This window comes from Heloderma suspectum, chromosome 1, assembly GCF_057233095.1.
Source record: "Heloderma suspectum isolate Gila_16-S chromosome 1, 16-S_ref, whole genome shotgun sequence".
Taxonomy (NCBI): Eukaryota; Metazoa; Chordata; class Lepidosauria; order Squamata; family Helodermatidae; genus Heloderma; species Heloderma suspectum.
In genome coordinates, this window is record NC_139458.1 from 381,133,403 (window position 1) to 381,155,787 (window position 22,385).

At 47.8% G+C, this 22,385-nt stretch overlaps 1 protein-coding gene across 1 annotated transcript; it reads left to right on the plus strand.

The window, feature by feature from the left end:
- The first annotated feature begins 3,998 nt into the window (after positions 1–3,998).
- On the plus strand, positions 3,999–21,397 carry HSP90AB1 (heat shock protein 90 alpha family class B member 1). Its single transcript, XM_084828487.1, has 12 exons — positions 3,999–4,073; positions 5,840–5,986; positions 7,386–7,592; positions 8,371–8,530; positions 9,832–9,965; positions 12,413–12,724; positions 14,053–14,218; positions 15,666–15,856; positions 16,627–16,774; positions 18,209–18,477; positions 18,609–18,942; positions 20,814–21,397. The coding sequence occupies exons 2-12, from the start codon at positions 5,840–5,842 to the stop codon at positions 20,921–20,923; spliced, it is 2,178 nt and encodes a 725-aa protein (XP_084684613.1). The 5' UTR covers positions 3,999–4,073; the 3' UTR covers positions 20,924–21,397.
- The last annotated feature ends 988 nt before the right edge of the window (positions 21,398–22,385 follow it).

The window sequence follows — 22,385 nt, forward strand, 5'->3', positions numbered from 1 at the left end:
AAAAGGAATTAACTGGCAAGCTCAGCAACAGCAAAACGCCTGGAAGACCACAGAAGACAACTAAAGTGGATGACTGCAGAATTCTGCTCATGGTGAAGAGGAACCCTTTCACAACATCTAGCCAGGTCAAGAACGCTCTTGTGGAGGTAAGCATGTCATTGTCAACATCTACAGTCAAGAGACAGCTTCATGAAATGGATCTAGATAATCTGTCTCATCCAGGAATCATCATCTCATGGCTTGTAAGTATCTTTCAGGAAGGGAGGATCCAACCTTTCCTCCTGTCTGGCTCCTAGCAACCCTACTGGGGCAGCTACAGGGCCAGCCTGTAACCATCACATGACCTGCAGTCCAATTTGAATGTCTGCAGACCCCTCCTCCGACCCCCCCCTCCATCTTGGGGGCTGTGATCATGCAAATACTGTGACTTCACCATCAAGTCAGATTCTTTTGCCTCCCCTCTCCCCAAAACCTGCTTTTTGTTACATTCCTGATGAAGAGATCTGGTGATCTCACAAGCTTGCACATTTTTGGTGATCTTGGGTTGGCCTAATAGAGGTACTCCACTAATATAGACTCAGGACTATTATGGGAGAAAGAAAAGTTAGGCGAGGGTGGAAGGCAGATTACGTCCCTCCTGGTGGCAATGCCGTAAAGCCGCTGCTGCGTCACTGGGCTCCTGCAAGGAGGGCGGGAAAGCGGGCGGGAGATGAAAGGGAGGCACAAGCTGAAAAGAAACGAGGTGGGAGGGAGGGGACAAGAGGCTTCTGGTAGAAACTACTGGAAGGAAGTTGTTGCACAGCCAACCATCTCCCTACGCCGCTATCAAAAGCACCTCAAGAAATAGTCCCTCACGCCTCGCCGCTTCGGCATGCCAATCACAGCCGGCCGACGCGGCTCCTCCTCGCCGCTCGCGGTGGTGCGCGTGCGTGGAATGGGCACGTTTTGCAAAGCTCATCTAGACGGGCAAAATAACTGCACCTTGGGAGCAGCGCTTCCTAGAACCGACTTGGTCCTGTCCCCCGCCCACGAAGCTTTGCCAACCTGGTGCCCTCCAGGCGTGTTGGACTCCAGATTGGTTGGACTGCAATGCCCGTGCTGGCTGGGCATGATGGGCGTTGCAGTCAAACCCATCTGGAGGGCACCCGGTTGAGGGAGGATATTTCATAGTGAGTCGGCGCTGGGAGATGCTCTGTTCAAACCTGAAGCGTAGGAAGCGATAACAGCACCCGTGAGCATGTACAGAATGCCTTATCTGTCGTGACGAGGCCCGTACCTGCCTGGAAATATGGGGGCGCGGCTGCAGAGGCTGTGATTTCAGAGCAAAATTAATCCCCGTCCCCAGCTTGCCTTGAGCTTTCAGGTCGTGAGGGCTCTCGGTTCCTGCTTGCCGATCCCCAGCGGCCACCACCGGGAATTTCTAATAATGTGGCTATTAAAAGATCGGGGAAAGGCAGGCGGGGGAACCGGCTGTCTCGCTTGCACGTTTCCTCCCATTGCTTTCTCTTTCGCTTAAGTGGGAATGATCTTGTGGGTCCCACAATGTAAGCAACACAGATTAGAACAACAAACAGTCTTGCGGCATCTTAAAGACCAACGAATTTATTCTGGCATAAGCGTCATCCACCCTGTCCACGAAAGTTTATGCCAGAATAAATGTGTTAGTCTTTAAGGTGCCACAACACTTTGTTGCTTTTGCTGCAACAGACCAACACCGCTGCTCCTCTTGAAATTATCACAAATTAGGAAGATGATCCCACTAGTAAAGACATTCTCCTCCCAAGTGTATGAGGAGGGAAGCACAATTTACAACAATGATATATAAAAAGAATATAAAACAGACTTAAGGCCATTTCATGCAGCTAATTTTAAACATTTTTCAGGTGATATCTTTTTTAAACCCAGCTTGCGTACTCTTGTGAGGGGCTCAACCTGAGTCCTCTAGATTGCTATCCATCAAAATGCTGAAAAGTGTTTGAAAGGCGGGTTAAACCAAGACATGGTGAGTCGTGAACACATGCTAAAGCATTCACATGTGCAAAGAGCTGGAGATGCTTAACAATTGACCCACAATTATGTAGTTCGACACACACACATGGAGTTCTAACCTGCTGTCTTGGACCATACGGGTGTATCATTCAGTGTATCCTCCTCCTCATCTAATGTCGCTTCAAACTTGTGTGTGAAGATATTCTTTACATTTCAGTTCATAAGGTTGCAATCCTATACGCATGTACAGGATTGCACTGTTAGTGTTTTATGCTGGATTTATTTTCACTGATCTGAAGTAAGTGGAAAGTTATAGATGAGACATTTTCTCAGATGATGCTTTCCATGTCTTTGCTCTTCCCTCCCCATCCCTTTTTCCTTTTTTGTCATGTCTTTTAAATTATAACTTGAGGGCAGAGATTATCTTGTTTTTTTAAATGGATCTGTTAGCTGCTTTGGGAGCCTTTCTGGATGAAGAGCAGGGTAAAAATGTTCTAAATCTGGGTGGGACCCTCTGGCCCTCTAGATGTGGTCAAATTGCAACTCCCATCATCCCTGACCATTGGCCATGCTGGCTGGGGCTGATGAGAGTTGCAGTCCAACAACATCTGGAGAGCCACAGGTTTCCCACACCAGCTGTAAATAAATAAATGTAATTAGAATGTAAAATATATGCATGCATTTGATTGTGAATGACTCTCTTCAGCTTTTTGTCTCCTCCATGCACACAGAGATGCCTGAAGACTGTTGAACAGAAATGTGAGCACTAAAATTAGTCCTGTTTTGCAACTCTCTGAAAGTAGGGTGTATGTCATCTTGAAGCCTTGAAAATTGAAAGCCACAACCAATTTACTTTTGCTTAGCCTTCCTTATCCTGAGGGCTTGGGGCAGGTCACAAAACAGTTTGTTCTGAGTTGAGGATTTCAGCAGTCCTGGCCATGCAACTGGATACATGGTTACTCAGAAGTAAGCCTCATTGAATTCAGTGGGACTTACTCCCAAGTATATGTGTATAGGACTGCAAGTTAAAATCTTCATAGCCTTGTTGCAACTTAAAACTTAAAGATTGAGACTGCAATTCTATACACATTTAGTTGGAAGTACATCCTATTGAACTCAGTGGGACTTACTTTTGTGTAGACATGTATAGGATCATGCTTTTGTTGTGACATAAGCTTGTGTGGATTGGACCCGCTTTGTCAGATTGCTAAACTGATGTCTATTTTCTTGTTCATTAAAATTCACACAATAGATCTGTTGGTCTCTAAGGTGCCACAAGACTCTTTGTTGATTGTGCTGCAACAGGCAAACTGGGCTACCCCTCTGGATTTAGGACTAGGGTATCCTGGGTATATTCTGGCAGGTTTCCAGCAGCCTTTGGTATTGGAAGTAGAAAATAATAATTACAGCAGTTTTTCTAGGGAGGCCAACTCCATCTTCATTTTATTGTAAACTACTTTTTATCAATAAAATTAAAATCACAATAAGCTACCAAGCCCCACAATACATAAAACAACCACCAAAATCAGCATCGTCAAAGGGGAAGAAGAGCTATTCAGATGTACCGTCTGCCATTGTAACCGCTTCCAGAGAGGTAGCCTTGTTAGTCTGTTGCAGCAAAAACGACAAAGAGTCTTGTGGTACCTTAAAGACTAACGAATTTGTTCTGGTATAAGCCTTATTTACACATATAGAATGTACAATATATATGGTATATTGTACAGTGATGAGTACTTAAAGAGTTACTACTCGCAAAACCTTGTGTCTGATAGCAGTTTATCTCTGCCCACCCCACCGTAACCTCGGCCAATTTGAGGTTAACACTTCAAGCTTCTGATGAATTGGACAGTGACCACGAGAGCTTCCGCCGGAAGAAACGTGTCCGTCTCCGGGGTGCCACAAGGGTCTTTGTTGAGCAGGCGCTCGCCCCTTTTAAGGCGGAGGGAGCTGACGGGTCAACGGCCCCGCGCTCAGCCCCTATATAGGCCTGGCAGAGGCGGGCCCTCCTCCTCTCCTGGCTGAGCCGCGATCTCTGTCGAGAAGACCAAGCCGTGCTCCAGGCTCATCTCCCGCCGTCGACCAAAGTAAGCGGGGTCCTGGGCCCCCAACGGGAGGCGGGTCGAGGGAGCGGGCGCCCGTGCGCCCCCCCCGGGCGGCTGCCGGGCGGAAGGGTCTCCGGGTGGGAGGGGAGGAGGAGAGCGGCGCGGCGCGCCGGTCCCCGCGGCCATGTGGCCGCGGTGGGGCGGAGAGAGGCCGAGCTCGGCCTGGGTGCCCGGCCTTGAGGGGTCCCGCGCTGCGCCCTGCCAGGATCCACCTCACCCCCGCCGGGCCACCGGGGGGCGAGCCTCGCCGCGGCGCTGCGTAGGCTGGTCTGTCTGCGGCTTGGGCCTAGCCAGGCCCGATGCCGGCGCGCAGCACGCGGCGGGCCCGGCGCGGGGCCGGGGCCGCGGCCCTTGTTTCTCCCCCGGCCCCCCGTGGCCGGGTCGGGCGACTGTCCCTCTCTCGCCACCCTGAAGGAGAAGCTTCGCCGGTGGAGCTTTCCGTCCCCGGCCGGGGGCGCGCTGGGCTTTGCGGGGAGGCTTTAAAAACCACCGATCAGGGCTGCTGGCGCTCATTTTGTCACGGCACGTTGCCAGTTCAGCGGTGATTCTTGAGCAAGCCCGGGGTTCCCCAACCTGGCGCCCGACGGACGTGTTGGGGCCACACTTCCCACGACCTTCAGCTGGTTGAGGATTGTGAGAACTGTACTCCCAACGTCCGTAGGGCGCCAGCTTAGGGAAGCTGCTCTTTAGTGTTGGGTTGCCGGTGTGTCCCTTGTGTCGAAAGGGGATGCCCTGATTTCTGCCTGTTGGTTGCTGTTGCCACGGCAGCCAACTTTTATTTCAGATCCTGGGATAAATTTTTTTCCTTAAAATTTGAAAAACAAAACAAAGGCATTTTCTTATCTGGGAATTTTTCCTGTTTCAGCCTACGGTTACTGCCATTAAGTAGTACTGTAAGTAACGTCTGTACAAGTCAAAGCTGAAGTGGGATTGGTATACCAATCCCCCCCCCCCCCCCCGGTAATTAGAAATGCAGTTCACCTCCTGAGCTCGTGTAGCACTGCAAATGTGTTATGGTGACATAACAGGATGCCTGCCTGCAGCCTTGATCTTACTCATCCTTGGAAATAATCCAGGCTCGGAGATGCGTCCTTGTCCTGGGTTGGAATTTAGGGTGAACAGATGATATTGGCCGTAGGACGTTCAACAAATCTCAGTTTGAGCTGAGTTTGAATGTAAGCAGCCTCAATGGCTGTATAGATTTTTGTCATATTCAGCTAAACAGAACATGTTCCGCTATGTAGCGTAGTAAGAAGCTAGTATACTGGCTGTGTTTTGAACCAAGTTGTCTGGTTCACATCTTGCCTCCGTCATGTACTTGCTAAGTTAGCCTTGGAGGGAAGGAGAGCTGCGTTTCTGTGCTGGGCATGGAGGAAGAGGCTTCCCTTTTGGTTCCTATGTTGAGTGCAGAGGAGGGATGGCGTGCTTCACTGCTTCCCTGACAGCCTGCTCACATGCCTATGTGCAATTTTGGTTGCCTATGGCTACCAGGCTAGTGCTTAAATACAAGGCTGTGCTAAGTAAACTTTAGAAGGCCACTGTTCTCAGTCTTGTAATGTTATAGTCCGTCTTGTAATATGGGAATGATATGGTAAGCCTGCTTTGCAAAGTTGTTGTACAGTTTACAGAGGTATAACTTACGTGCAGCACTTTGAACGCTCTAGAAAGAGGTATATTGGTACTAAGTGTTCTCAGTGTATGGATGCTGAGGGTTTATGAAGGTATTGACACCTTGAGTTGTCTTCCAGATGCCTGAAGAAATCCAGCATGGTGAAGAGGAGGTGGAGACTTTTGCCTTCCAGGCAGAGATTGCCCAGCTGATGTCCCTGATAATCAATACCTTCTACTCCAACAAGGAAATCTTTATGCGGGAGATAATTTCCAATGCCTCTGATGTGAGTGTGGTGACGGGGGGGGGGGGGGGTGAGGGAAGCATGCAAGATCAGGAGTGTAAGAGTTAAGAACATACAAAACTGTGCTGGATCAGACTAAAGGACTAGCTAGAATCATAGAGTTGGATGGACTGTGGAGATCATCTAGACCAACCTCCTGCTCATCACAGGCTCTGGACTGCAGGGTGCAACTACAGCACCCCTGAGAAATGGCCAGCCATCTAGTCCTGCATTCTTTTCCCACAGTGGCCAACCAGATGCTTCTGGGTAGCCCACAAGCAGGATATGAGTGCAACAGCACTATCCTGCTTGCGTTGCCCAGCAGCTGGTATGCAGAGGCATAGTACCTCAGATACTGGAAGCAATATATGCCCATTATAGCCAGTAAGCATTGATAGCCTTCTCCCCCATGAATTTGTCCAATCCCTTTTTAAAGCCATCCAAATGAGTGGCCATCGCTACTTCTTGTGGTAGCAAATTCTGTAGTTTAACTATGCGCTGTGTGAAGTCTTTCCGTTTACCTGTCCTGAGTCTCCCACCATTCAGCTTCATGGGCTGACCCCACTGGGTTCTAGTATTGTGAGAGAGGGAGGAAAACTTCCTCCTGATGCCTTTCAGAGGCATGCTGCCTGGGAATGTAGCATGAATTTGTCTAATCGCCTTTCAAAGCCTTCTAAGCAAGTGGCTGTCACCAATCTCATGGCAGTGTATTCTGTGCCGTGGGTGGTTCCTTTGTTCTGAATCTACTGTCAATCAATCTTGCTGGGTGACCTTAAATTGTGAGAAAGAGAGAGAAATTTCCCTCTATTCTGTTTTTACACCATGCACAGTTTTATAAATGTCTTTCAAGTCCTCTGTTAGTTTATGAACTCTGAGGAGAAAATGAGAGAGAGAGCAATCCCTGCACGTTTTCTTGGGAGCTGCAGTTCTGTGCCAGTTTTGCTTCTGGGACCTGGTTTGAGCAGACACTCTGAGGCCTGGCTCTGGCAAGGATTGCTCACATTTACTATGACTGAAATCCTTTGCCCACTTAACTGGGAGTAAGCCCCATCGGGTGCAGTGGGACTTAGACATGTCTAGCACCGTGCTGCACATTTCTTTCTTTTGCCAGTGGGGAGGCTGCTCTGGAATAGATGATATGTGACCCAGTGAGTGTGCAGGGGGCTGGATAACCTCCCTTGCTGCTGCTCTGTGATAGCAGCCGTGCTTTTCTGAATAAGTTCCTTTCCCCTCCACAAAAGCTTGCCCATCTTTCAGCGCTGAACTGGAGAGCAACATAGGCCATCGCTTTCTACTTCGTCAGGTGCCTTTCTCTGGAAACAGAAGTAACAGGGATCCCTGAACAGAGATGGAAGTCTGGCAGAAAACCCCATACGCTTACCTGTCTTTACGTCTCTCCTAGGCCCTGGACAAGATCCGCTATGAGAGTCTGACGGAGCCCTCAAAGCTGGAAAGTGGCAAGGAGCTGAAGATAGACATCATCCCCAATCCCCATGACCGGACCCTCACACTGGTGGACACTGGTATTGGCATGACCAAGGCGGATCTGATCAACAACTTGGGCACCATTGCCAAGTCTGGCACCAAAGCCTTCATGGAAGCCTTGCAGGTGGGTGGCTTTGTAACCTGAGCGCTCAGTGAGGGTGCAGAGGCCACAGTGCTTGGGCTCTTCGGGGGGTTATAAAGGTAGGATACCAAAGTACCTCATTGCATGGCCCATCTTACATAAATATGTCATAGCTGAAAATGGGAGTGATGAACCTCAGGCCTGTGGGCCAAATCTGGTCTGCATGGGGTCCCTCTGGGCCACGCCCCGTTCCCCCAGCCACCAGTTGTTTGCTGGTTTCCTGACTTTTGTGCAGGATTTTTCCCCCATTTTAAAAGTTTGAACTGCCTCTCCTAAAGCTTTACTGGCAGTAAGAGGTTTATGCTAAAATACACTGGTATTTTGGCCCCCCACAGCTTCTCTGAAATTGAATAAGCCCCTTGGGATGAAAGAGGTCCAACACCCATGGCCTAAAAGTTGACAGGCGCCCGACTTCCCTTCTTAGCACATGGTAGGCTGCTGTGAATAAGGCTGTGTCCACCATTTCCAGGAAATGGGTGGACGGAAGGTTGAGTGCTAAAGGAGACCATGCTGTCAAGGGATGTAGAAAATCTGCCCCGCATTCCTGTTTTTAAAAAATTGGTGAAAAGGTGCATCTGAGCTGAACGTTGCCTATTTCATGCCCGCTCCCTGCTGCTAGAACATACTTCTTTGGTCACTGAGAAATGTCTGCTTGCATGCCAGTGGGGTGAGTGAGTGTGTGTGTGTGTGTTCGCGTGCGTATTTGTTCGGTTACCTGTCTTCCTTTCTAGACATCTCGCCTCTTCCCTTCTTTCTATAGGCTGGTGCAGACATCTCCATGATTGGGCAGTTTGGAGTGGGCTTTTACTCTGCTTACCTTGTGGCTGAGAAAGTGGTGGTCATCACCAAGCACAATGATGATGAACAGTATGCCTGGGAGTCTTCTGCAGGTGGCTCCTTCACCGTTAGGACAGATCATGGTATGTGATGCCTCAGGTGATGGCCATCTCCTCCACACCCCTGCGGAAATAGATCAGTCCAGCATGAGGGATTTTAAGTTAACCAACTTGTTTGGGGTCCCTAATTTCCTCTTGAAAAGCTGTGGGACAATGTTGCCCTAAAGCTGTATTCTAAGATGGGCAAAATAGCCAAGCAGGGTCAGAGGCAGTTGACTCAGGACTATAAATGATCCATCGTGTCAGAACAATTCACATTCTGCACTCAAACGGATGCAAACAAACATGCATCCATCTTGCTAACTTGCATGTTATAGGTGCGTAGTTCCTGAAGCCCCTAATCCGCATGGTTTGAAAATTGCCATACCGCAGCAAGAAATGCTGTGCCGGCAACAGTAGAGGCATATGAGTTGAGCAATGTAAATGAGCTTGTGGGGGTGGGAATGACACCATCAGTTGCCTTTCAGGATACAAAAGTTCTTTGTGAACAATAGAATCTGATGCAGAGGTGTGTGTGTATGTGTGATTAAAAAAAAATCTCCCCAGTAATAACTAGGAACCTGTTCTTTTAAAAACAAGTTCAGTGGATTGTTGAAATCAATGGGGCTTCAGTTAGTCACAAGTAACTTAAGACTCATTGAGTTCAGTGGGTCTACTCCAAGTATGACTAAGTCTGCATCCAATCCAGTAATCCAAATTCTATATCAGCCTAACCAAAACAAGGACTAATGGCCATCTGAAAGACTAATGGCTATCTCCCTGCTGGAGGTTCAGATTTTCGCTGTCAAGCTCTCCATTTGTAAGAGCAAGCTCTGACTTGCTTTGATATGATGAGGGGACATGAGTGCTACTCCAGGGGTGGGCAGACTTCAGGCATGTTCAATCTCTTTTTCTTTTCTTTTTTTACTAGAATGTCAAGATTCACCAACCAGAGCCACGTGCAAAAGACATACACTTAGAATTAAAGAACAGGGAGCCTCTGAGCATATCCTGAGCCTAGGAATTTGTATTCAGTACCAGAAAAGACATGATCCCACAATCCTTTCTTCAAAAAATACCCGCTCCTGCTTACCCCATTGTTATTTCAGCAACCTAATTTAGGTGTGTGTGGAATCATTTTGTTGCTGCTTTGGTTCAACACCTGGGAGTCGGAAATCCTTGCCGATCTACTGCAAATCACCCAGAGATGTACCAGTAGAACCCCATCTACCTTCTGCCCACCCCTGCTCTAAACAATAGTTGTCCAGGCCCCATTCCTTGTCCTTAATGAACTCTGTGCAGCGTCTGCCTCTGGTAAAACCACGTTCTCCTGCTCTTTGCCTTAGGTGAGCCCATTGGCCGGGGCACCAAAGTGATCTTGCATCTGAAAGACGATCAGACAGAGTACCTGGAGGAACGCCGTATCAAGGAAGTGGTGAAGAAGCACTCTCAGTTCATTGGCTACCCCATCACCCTCTATGTAAGTATATAAGAGGAACTGCTCCAGGGGAGTTAATTTCCACAGCTACCTTTTGGTATGCAGCGGCAATCATGCCACAGGCTCTTGGTAGTGCTTTTTGAACACCTTCTAAGCCACTCATTCGCTGCCACAGGTTTTGGCTTCTCCTTTTCAGGGCGAAAGCACCCTGCTGAAGTCTCTCCACAAGGAGGAGCACAAGCACCATGTATGAAGCCAGTAGGGCTGGATTAATCCTGCTGCCTGTACCGTAGAGCGGTCCTGCACAACTTGCAGCCTTCCAAGCTGAACACAGTTCAGCAGCCATGTCTGACAGCCCATCAAGGGTTTGATAGAACTTATTTTGGGTGCCTGAGCCTTGAGATTGCAAAAACTGGGTAGACAAGACCTGGCTGGCTTGGTGGTCTTGTCCTCACTTGGTGGTCTGCATGTGACTTGGTGGGTGTTACAAATTGCATCAGCTTGCCAGAGCTAGCGACCCTGTTATAGCTAAGGCACCTGCTCCAGCAGGCGTTCCCAGCTTGTGCTGTGAAGTAGGGTTTAAGAAGGACACAGACAAACGAGCTTGTCGGGAGGAGGTTGACCAGGATAGCAAGGAAGTCTGGAAACGAAGTCCTCTGTGAAATGGTTGAAAAAGCTGGGTATCCTCAGCCTGAAGAAGATGAAAGGGAGACACGAGAGCTGCCTTCAGAAGATGGAACACACTTGTTTTCTGTTATTGGACCCCAAGTCCTATGGGGTGATGGGAGTTGTAGTCCAATTCATCTGGAGGGCCACAGGTTCCCCACCCTTGTCCTGAGGGTAAGAGCTGTTTGTCAGTGGAGGACAAGCTGGAGGGCTTGCTCCTGGTGGCTCCACATGGACCTATGGCCCGATTGGAGTCCACCAGGAAAAGAGCCTTCAGTGTGGTGGCCCCCTTTCTTCGGAATTCCCTGCTCCTGGAGGTCAGGCAGGCACCAACACTCTGTTGTTTCCAGCGCCTCCTGAAAACAGTACTGTTCCAGGAGGTATTCCTTAATTGACCAGTCACTGTTTCTATTGGCATTCTGTTTTTTAAAAAGCATAATTTTAATACGGTGTTTTAATCTTTTTATTCTTTTACTGTTTTATCTTTTTGTGTTCACTGCTCCAAAATCTGTTTTAGATATGGAGCAGTATACAAGTAGTGTAAATAAATAAACTGCCATAGGAGGTGGTGGGCTCTCCTTCACTTGAGGTTTTTAGGTAGAGGTTGGATGGCCTTCTGTCAAGGATGCTGTAGTTGCATCCTCCAGTCCAGATCCTTCATTGAGCAGGGGGTTAGACTAGATGACCTCTAGGCTCACTTCCAACTCATAATCCCTGTGAGCCCAGAGTAACCACCTGCGAAGAAGGCTGCTTAGTGCATCTTTGTACAATTCCCTGCTCTGCCCTTGCCTCCTTCTGCCAGATTTGGGCAATTCTGCTGTAGGAACTGGGAAGCTGCCTTCTACCAAGTCAGAGCATTGGTCAGTTTAGCCCAATGTTGTCTCTGCTGACTGGCAGTGGCTCTCCGGCTCTTTCCCAGTCCTACCTGGAGATGCCAGCTGCAGCCCTTCCCCTTGCCGTGTGCCTGCATTGCGTGCGCTTGGATAATTCAGGGCCGAGGTGCAGCAGAAGGACCTGTCCTTGGAGGAAGCCACCCCTGTGTCTCTATATCGGGGTGCAGAACCTCTTTCAGCTCGCAGGCCAAATTCCATTTGGGGGAACCTCTCAGGGGCTGCATCCCAGTAGTGGGTGGGGCCAAAGGCAAAAAGGGCAGGGCCAACAATACCAACATATTTTTGGCTTACAGCTCTTACTGCCAGTCACAAACTGTTGAGAATGGAGAAAAACCTTCACAAAAGCTGGAAAGCTGCCAAGTGGTCTGTGCTTGGAGTAAAGCGGGGGCATCTGACAAACCCCGGAAGCCTGGATTGGGACCCTGGGCCAGAGGTTCTGCACCCCTGCTCTACATAAATCACAACTTTGGGCTTGCCTTCTTCCGGTCAGGAGACACACCAGATCAGCGATTCATGCAGAAACATAGGAGAGGGGAGGGGCCGCTTCTCTGAGGTTGGATAAGTCTTGCACACTCTTAAGAGTAATGCTTTTGTGGTGTAAAAGCAAGGTGGCTCTCCAGTGCAGCTCCACTATGGTATAATATAGTGTCCTTCTATGTCCTACAATAGGTGCCTTTCAAATCCTGCCACATCTTGGGACATGATGACTGGCTTTCTCACATGACCAGGAAAGTGTTGGACACATTTTGGATTGAGAGGGGATTGAAAAGCCTGCTAGCTTGTTGAGCATGAGGAGCAGAGTGGCCAGTTTCAGTGCAGGAGCTCTGTACATGGAGGCCGTGGTGCTCCATGTGACCATGGGCTACTCCTGACCTTCTTATCTAACACTGTCCACGTACCTGCTGTGCTAAGTTTTCCTTCTTCCTGTAGCTGGAGAAGGAGCGTGAGAAGGAGATCAGCGACGACGAGGCTGAGGAGGAGAAAGCCGAGAAGGAGGAAGAAGAGGTAGCCCCCAAGGAGGAGGAGAAGCCCAAGATTGAGGATGTAGGTTCAGACGAGGAGGAGGAAGGCGGGAAGACCAAGAAGAAGACCAAGAAGATCAAGGAAAAGTACATTGACCAGGAGGAGCTGAACAAAACCAAGCCCATCTGGACCCGCAACCCTGATGACATCACCCAGGAGGAGTACGGCGAGTTCTACAAGAGCCTCACAAACGATTGGGAAGACCACCTGGCTGTCAAGGTAAGAGCTCAGAGCAGAGGGGGGCGAGGAGACAGATAGTGCTCCACTGGTGTCCACTTGGTCCTCAGCATTGGCAAAGAGCCCATAGAAACTCGCAAATGGCGGCTGTGTGTGGAGAAGCCGGGCACTTCAGAATGCGTGCCTGCTTGTGTGAAGGGGACAGAAGCAACTTTCCCGTGGTGGAGGAGCTCGCCTGCAGCTCCCTGCTGTGATACATCGTTGGCTTCTTTAGGATTGTCAGTGCTTGGCCCTGTGCCCATTAATAGCTGTCCGCTGAGTGGAATTATAGCAGTGTGTCTTGGCCTGTAGTTTTCCCCTGCTACGGAATAGCTGCTAAATTTATTCCATTATGCAGCTGTCAGAATTATTGGGATTTCAGCTTTCATTTTGTTCCAAGTCTTGCCCATAGCTACTATTCTGCTTTCTCTCCTTGCCCACACATTAGAGAATATTTTATAGTATTTCTGAATATCAGAGAAGCTTTCTATGAATAGAGCATTCAGACAGCTCATGGATAACATCTGTTTTGAAGAGGAAAATCCTGTTTCTGTCTTTACTACCTCTGTTCAGCAGTGGCAGTGTTAACTGCTAGGCCTAAAGCCTGACATACAGAGAGCGAGAGAGAGACTCAAGGAGCTAGGGTAGAGAAGAAAGTGAAAGAATAGACATTGGGTGCATGGCTGCTGGATTCCATTTTATTCCTCTCCAGCTTTGTGATGGGTTGAAATTGGGCAGGTGCAGCTTCTGTTTTTACTAATGAGAGACAATGCATGTGTGGAACTCCCTGCTGCTTCAATACTTTTAAAGAAACAAGATGAGTTCTGCCATCCCTGTTAGGGTGCAAAGAATCCTATAATGTAGACTAGGGGTGTTGACTCTCAGGCCTGAGGGCCAAATCTGGCCTTCTTGCGGTCCCCGAATGGCTGTGTCCCTTTCCCCTGCCCACCGATCATTTGGTGCATTCTTGGTTTTTGTGTTCCCCCTTCCTCCATGCTAAAAGGTGGAAATGCCTCTGCTAAGGCTGAGTTACTGGCAGGAAGAGCTTTCAAGTAAAATATGCGAATACTTTGGCGCCACCCACCACTGGAATACAGCCCCCGAGAGTTTCTCTGAAATTTAATTCAGCTCACAGGTTCAGAGAGGCTCAGCCATCCTGATGCAGGCTCTGAAGCTTCCTCTTAATCGAACATGATTACATTTCCAGCCCAGGCAGAAGTTCTTTGTGGTAACCTCTGCTGCCTGTCCCTGAAGGGACACACCGGTCGTTCCCCAAGTGTGGAGGTCAGCCAGTTGCTTACTAACTCATCGAATGTTCCCGACCTTCACAGCATTTCTCCGTGGAGGGGCAGCTGGAATTCAGGGCACTTCTCTTCATCCCACGCCGGGCCCCGTTTGACCTCTTTGAAAACAAGAAGAAAAAGAACAACATCAAGCTTTATGTCAGGCGTGTCTTCATCATGGACAGCTGTGATGAACTCATCCCCGAGTACCTGAGTAAGCTCCCTCTCAGCTCCCACCGTAGCCGGCTAGAACGCTTTTCTTCCCCTTCCCTAACCCAGAGGTGGAATTCTAACTGGAAGAAAGGCGCCCCCATAGATGATACAAGGCCCCTGCTATCAATCTACCATAATCTGGAATAGCACAATGTGCTGTAAACATTAGACAAGAACTGAGAATATGCACAGAGCCAATAACTTAAGCACATAATCTCATCCACAGGCAATGCATAAAGTCACAAAATGGATGACATGCATATATGTTGCATATTTTGAAGGAATTCAACATCTGTAAAGTGGGCAGTTTTTTCTAGCCTGTCTTTAGAAGCCAAGCTAAGGAAAAAATGACCCATTTTGCAGCTGGAATACACTAGCGATTTTCGGAATATTTTTATTTTCTGTTTACCTAACACAAGTAAAGGGCTAAATACTGAAACCACAAGCTGATGTCTAGATAGGTTGGGCCTACTCTTTAACTAGGTAGGCTGGGCTGCCAAATGACCCCCCCCCCCCAATTCCATCCCTGAAGTGACCCCTTCATCAAACATCCTGAACTAGACAGCGTTGCTCCCAGGCAGTCTGATGGCATCATAGATAAAACATAGCAGCAGTGATTCCACTCCCTGCCTCCTCCCCAAGCCCCCAATAGTTGCCAGGGGGCAGGGCTTGGTGAGCCAGGGGGAGGGGACTGTGGAGGGAGCCCACAGCTCCACAGGCCAGATTAGGCCTGCAGACCAGAGCTTCCCCATTCCTGCTTTATCTGAAGGTTGGATCTGGCAAAGCCTGTGTTGCGCTACAGAGCTGCAGCCCTTTCCCTTGCCAGTCCAGCTTGGTGCACTCATTTATCTTACTGGGTTGCCTGTGGAGCTGTGGGTGGGGGAAGGGGGACTAGTTCATGGGCAGAAAGCAGTTAGCCTCCCTGTGTACATGTCCGTTTGCACTATTTCTTCCAAAGGTTTGGCGCTTAGATTTCCCATTGGGCACCTTTTACTTACAAAATACCTTGGGATCGGATCCGGCCTCACTTGCCCACCTGGCAGGATTACTTCTCCCTCCCTGCTCAGCCTCTGCAGTTGGTTCACCTAGGCAGGTGTGCTGTAGAAAATGCCTGCAGAATAAATAGTGCCAGATGATCCAAGGAAGAGAACAACTCCACAGGAAAACAAAACCCCTTCCCGAGCCTTTAGCCAATGTGATTGTTGGGGCGGGGGTGTGTGTGTGTGTGTGTGGATTCTTCCCAGGTCCCAAATATGGGGTTCAGTCAGACACTGAATATGAGCAATGCCAGTTCTGTGAAAGGCACTTTGGGGAAGGGAGCGTCTCCATGCATGACCCTGCTTTGGCTGTCATCTCCAGATCAGTTACCCAGAGTAAGCAATTTGAATAGTCCATCCTTACTTGGATAGTTCTGTTTCTATTCCATGTCTTCTGTCTTGTTAATTCAGACTTCATCCGGGGTGTGGTGGACTCTGAAGACCTGCCCCTGAACATCTCCCGTGAGATGCTGCAGCAGAGCAAGATTCTCAAAGTGATTCGTAAGAACATCGTCAAGAAATGCCTAGAACTCTTTGCAGAGCTGGCTGAGGACAAAGAGAACTACAAGAAGTTTTATGAGGCCTTCTCCAAAAACCTCAAGGTGAGAGCTGACTAGCCCAACCACCTGGGACTGGGCCGAGGCACCCTAGAGTAACTTGAGCAGCACAGCAATCTAATACGGCAGAATCTTTTGCTCCTGGTTTATTGAACTTCTTCCATGTTAACTTTTTCAGAATTCTAGGAGTTGCTCTTGATCAGCAAAACAAAACGATTTTCTAGTCCTCATGGTGGTGAAAACTCTAGAAAACCTGCAGACTGTAAATGTCTGCTCAGAAAAGTACAGTGAGGCTAAGCAGTAATTTCAGCTGATCAGAATGTTTTACCCGCTTCAGCATGATCATGCTGTTCTTCATACACAGGATTTATGTATCTAGCCAGTCAGGTGTCCATTTAAGTTTTTGTGTGGACTTCAGAAAGTTGCTCAGCTGGTGGTAGCATGGGGGAAAACTTGATCCTCCTAGATTTCTGGTGATCCAGTTGAGTGTGATTACTATTTAAGTAATGACTCTTTCTCTCACTGAAGGTTCCAGAGTTATCTTTATGCTCTGAACTAAGAGCTAGGCAGGGATGTGTGTATATAAATGCTTCCAGTTCCTTATGTAGAGGAATAAGATGGATTTTTTCAAAAAATTTTAGGCACAAGTTAAGTTCTTGCACTAAGACACGGCCTTTCCTTCCATATTTAAATGAAAAACTTGGGGAATCAAGATGTGTCTTTTTATTTTAGGTGTATTTAATCTACCCAAAGAACTGGGAATAGGGCAATCTCTAAATCCAAATAGATGCAGATACCATCTCTTTTGCTCATAGCTGGGGATCCATGAGGACTCTACCAACAGGAAACGCCTGTCTGAGCTGTTGCGCTACCACACTTCTCACTCTGGTGATGAGATGAACTCCCTCTCAGAGTATGTGTCCCGCATGAAGGACAATCAAAAGAGCATCTATTACATCACAGGTGAGCACTGCTTTGGTGGCACCTCACAGAGAAACACCTGACTGGTTTGAGCAGGAATCTCCTTACATTTCCTAGGACCTGGGGGTGTTGCAGCTCTGAGGTTTAGTGACCTAGCTCCTAAGAAAAACATTGATGTTGACCTATGCATGCTTTTGGTCAACTCACCTTGAAAGATGGTGGCCTTCCCTGGATCGTGCTGGTTCAGTTTCTAAATGGGGCTGAGGTGAGATGGGCAGGGGGAGCTCTTTTATTTAAATGGAGCAGGGTTGGGCAACTTGTGGCCCTCCAGATGTTGCTCGACTGCAATTTTCATTACCCCTCACCATTAGCTATATTGGCTAGGGCTCCTGGGAGTTGCAGTCCAGCAAAACGGAGGGCTGCAAGTTGCCCACCCCTGAAATAGAGAGAGAGACAAAGCCAGCCTCTAATCCTTGCAATTTCAGAGACCTGAACTGAAAACCTCTCTGCAGTTTTAAACATAAGCATTGGTTTTTCAGCAGGGCTTCAAAATGGCTTGTGTGCCCATCGTGCCCGCCATTTCAGAATGTTGAGTCTCAGGCTAATTTCTGCATGCATTATGAAAAATGGAAACGCACTTCAGATCGCCCTAAATTGCATAATCTGCATAATGTTGTGCAGATTAAATCATGGGGAACTGGCACATATTCGTAATAGGAAAAATACAGTTCTTAAGCTTTTCTAGTAGTCTTGGTGCCTTGGACGACATTTATACCAAATTTAAGAGCTCTGACGTGTTGGGAGTACTGTAACAATCTTGCTACCCTGTGTCACCCATGATTGAGTGCATGGCTTAGTGAGGCCCAAATTACCTAGTTGGGGGATTTTAATGTTAGAAGACCAGACCAGCATTGCTTTCAAAGTACCTTGCTAGCTTTTGGGCCCCATCAGTGAGGCTCAGCAAAGTGCAAGACCAGTTTTTATTTATTTATTTATTGAATTTCTTAATCGCCCATCTGCTGGTCACCCAGCCATTCTGGGCGATGTACAGCAATACAACAGTTTTAAAACAATAAAATTCTACTTTAAAACATCGTATTTCTAAAAATACCCTAACCCACCCCAAATGCCTGCCTGAACAACCACGTTTTTAATGCATGGCGGAAGCTCATTAAAGAGGGGGCATGGCGGAGTTCCCTAGGGAGAGAGTTCCACAGAGTGGGGGCCACCACAGAGAAGGCCCTCTCCCTTGTCCTCACCAGCCTAGCTGTCCTGGCTGATGGGACAGAGAGAAGGCCATCCGAGGCTGATCTTGTTAAGGCCTGTCTGGTGTTGCTGGAGGTGCTCCTTAAGATAGTTAAATTATGCCTCCTGTAAGAGCAGTATTAATATCTAAAATCCAGCGATGCCATGGATTGTTGGAGGCCCCAATGTACAGCTGGGTTGTTTGCTACTTCCTAACCTCTTGCGCTGCAGGTGAGAGCAAGGAGCAAGTGGCCAACTCTGCCTTTGTGGAACGTGTGAGGAAACGCGGTTTTGAGGTGGTGTACATGACTGAGCCCATTGACGAGTACAGCGTTCAGCAGCTGAAGGAGTTTGATGGCAAGACCTTGGTGTCAGTCACCAAGGAGGGCCTGGAACTGCCAGAGGATGAGGACGAGAAGAAGAAGATGGAGGAGAGCAAAGCCAAGTTTGAGAACCTTTGCAAACTCATGAAGGAAATCCTGGAGAAGAAGGTTGAGAAGGTGAGCTTGCCATGACCTGGTCTCCTTTTGTCCCTACAGGTGTTTGTTTGGGTGGCAGATAACACAGCTGTGCCACTCCCACACATACTGTTGGCAAAGCCCCATGTATTTATTTTTAAACTGTTCTCTAGGTGACGGTCTCGAACCGGCTGGTCTCTTCCCCCTGCTGTATTGTCACCAGCACCTATGGCTGGACAGCCAACATGGAGCGGATCATGAAGGCCCAAGCCCTGCGTGACAACTCCACCATGGGCTACATGATGGCCAAGAAGCACCTGGAGATCAATCCTGACCACCCCATTGTAGAAACTCTGCGCCAGAAGGCTGAAGCAGACAAGAATGACAAGGCCGTCAAGGACCTGGTGGTGCTGCTCTTTGAGACGGCGCTTCTTTCGTCCGGCTTCTCCCTGGAGGATCCACAGACCCACTCCAACCGTATCTATAGGATGATCAAACTGGGGCTAGGTCAGTCGTTGGGAGACGGGGTGCTGCTAAAGCCCAAGGCTCTGCTGCTTCTGCAGCTGAGGCAGCCTTCCCCAACCTGGCCATGCAGGCTGGGAATTATGGGAGTTTCATCCAGAGAGCACCAGGTTCGGGAAGGCTGCGCTAAGGAGACAGAACATGGCAAATTTAAAAGTGCTTTACTGGGTTTGTGCACTTGACCCTGACCCTGATGTATTCAGTGGCAAGGCTTCAGCAAGGTCAAATTGGCTTGGTCTGGGGAGCAGTGAGGCATCACACACCAAGGAGTAATGCTTTGTCTCCTCTAGGATCAAAGTGGAGCCCTGCCCTGGGTCGGGGAGGGGAGCGGAGAAAGCAACATGGGTTGATCGGTCCAGTGTTGTGGCTTTTTGCAGCAAAAGGAAGGGTCCTAAGTGGTGGTGCTGGCTCTGGGCAGAGAGAGATGACGCACCTGCATCTGGTGCACAGAGCTGACGTGAAGCCAAAATGCCAGAGTTTGGAATACCAAGATGATTCTAGTTGTGATATAGGCTTGCAAAGTTCCAAGGAGCAGATGTGTACTGAGTAGAGGGCGAGAGTCCTGCTTAGATCTCACCATGACCATGAACGTGCTACGTAGGGAAGCCGCTATGTAGGGAAGCCACTATTCTGTCAGCCCCTCTACAACGTTGACTCATCTTTACATGATGTTGTAAGAATTGCTGGGAATGCTGTGGTATTGAATAATTGTGTGAAGCACTTTCGAATGCTCTTTGAAGTGCAACGCATATGCCAAATATTACTATTCTGAAAGCATGGGTTCGCCTCCCCCCCCCCCCCCCGTTTAAATTACAGATATCTATAGTGGCTCCATAAAGGGCATTCCGTTACTCTGTTAATAGCCTTTCCCAACCTGATGCAGTCCAACGCATCTTAGAGGGCAACTCTCATAATTCTCAGCTATGGATGATGGATGTTGCAGTCCAAAAACAATAACAAATATTAATAAAGGTCTTCCCTTAAACCAAAATCTACACACACAAAGAAAAATGGGTTTAAAAGCATTTAGGAAGTGCAAGGTTAGGATGGAGCTACCATTAAATAAATTTTAATAAAATTAGATAAAATAACAAATCTTTAATACAAAGTGTAAAAAGCAGTTATAAAAATTTAATTATATAACAAACCATATAAAATTGTACCAAAATGAAAAATCGACAGTCCCAAAGTCTTCATCATTTCATTCAAGCTTCGGCTCGGCATATGCAAGCCATTGGTTGTGAGATAGAACGGAATGGTGTTCCTCCCTTCTCTTCCAGCTGTATCGGATAACCAACCGAAGTAAACGAAACAGACAAGCTCTACAAGAGTGATTTTCTGGTCTGATATTTGAAAATTAATTTAACAAAATTGAGTGTTTCGGGGTTACAGTTGTAACATTTTTTTTCACTGACAAAGACCCTTGGCGTTGAAATGCCTCTGGGACAGGTTGATGTGTATCAGTATAACCTACTATATGATTATTTCAAATCAGGAATATTAAATAAGCTTTGGGACTGTTGATTTTTCATTTTGGCACAATTTTATATGGTTTTGTTGTATAAAATTTTTATAACTACTTTTTACACTTTGTATTACAGATTTGTTATTTTATCTAGATTTTATTAAAATGTATTTAATGGTAGCGCTATCCTAATCTTGCACTTACTAAGTTCTCTTAAACCCATTTTGCTTTGTGGAAGTTGCAGTCCTAACATCTGGAGGATGACAGGTTGAGGAAGGCTGGTCTAGTAGCATATCCATGCAGGCCTTTCCTGTTATGCTTAGTAAGGTGGTACTATTTCTAATCTGGAATTGTCTTGACTTTTCTTGCTTCTGTGATTCTTCTGCTCTAGGTATTGATGAAGATGAGGTGACTGCTGAAGAGCCTAGTGCTGCTGTCTCTGAAGAGATCCCTCCACTGGAGGGAGATGAGGATGCATCACGCATGGAGGAAGTAGATTAAAGAGGGCAGTCTCCCTTCTGTCCTGCCCCCATCTTTCCCCTGCACCATCGCCTTGCTCAGGAAGCCTGGCTCTGGCAGTGCCAACCGCACGCCTCAATACGGTTTCTTACTGTTCCGTGTATAAATGGTAGCCAGTGTGGCAAGGGGCCGCCACACCTATTGGGCCTGTCTTTCTGCTTGTTTAGAAAATGCTGCTTTAGGGGAAAGGGACCAGTCCACTGGTTTTAGTTTTTTTCCCCCCCAAGAGGGTTTTATCCTACGTCTGTGGGGCCACCAAACATCCATCCCACCCTAGCTGAGGTGAACACAAAGCAAATGTCCTTCCCATAAACAGCAGTGAGCTGACTCCTCCTTTCCATCCCTCACTGCTGCCTTTTGTCTTCAGAGAACAGGGACATATACTCTTGTTGGCTGTTTGTATTTGGTTTTGTTTTACTGGAATTAAAATAACAAAGAATGTGGTTTACAATGAAATAGTACTGTGGTGGATTTCTTGTATCATCCAGTGCAGGAACCTTATTAGACTTACAGCATGGTTTCGGTAAGAACAGAAGAGCTGTATTATATCAGACCAAAGGCCTATTTAGTCCTGCGTTCTGTTCCTACAGCACCCAACTATATGCCTCTGGGAAGCCCATAAGCAGGATGAGAGTAATAGCACGTAGCCATGGCTTCTGAATAACAAGGAGGGAAGAGAGGGTCCTAGTTCAGGTGCTCTGTGCTAGAAAGAAGTCAGCCCACTCTGGATCTAATAAAGTTGCCCTGGGGATGAGATTTGGTCTGCTGGGCACAAGTTACCCATCCCCACTCCCCATTGTTGTCATGTGGCAAAATGGCTTATTTTTAATTTATTGTATGCACTAGAAAGTCTGACTCAGCAACAACTGAGGCCAACAGCTCTGAGGTAGCAAATACTATTCAGTAGTTGTCTTGCTACTTTTTTAGCATGATCAGAATCTATACTGGTGCCACAGTTTGCTTTGTGCTCTTTTATTGGCATCTCCTTAAGCCTTGCCAGTGACCTAGGTCACCCCATACAAAGAGTAATTCAAGCTCCTTCAGAACCAAGGAGGTGGTACTAGGTCACACAAAACTACCACTATTAAAACATGTACAACTCCCTTGGCTTAACAGTAAGATTGAATAGGCATACCTTAACTATTTTGGGTCGAGCCTGATTTAGGCACATGCAATTGGACTAGTGGAAGCAGACTTTGCCCACCCCTGCTCCCCATGGCAGGCCCTCCAGTTCCCTGGAAAAGCTACACAGAGAGGCAGGAGATCCTGCAGAACGGGCTGAGCTGCAGTGAGCAGGGCAGGGGCGATCCCTGGAAACTGGGCAGAGGTACCTTCCATGAGCACCTTGAGGGGTTTAGCCCTGAAAAGGCTTCTGTATGACTAGTTCCTTAATGCCTCTATTCACATTCTTCCACATGCCTTCTATGACTTGCGCCACTTGAAA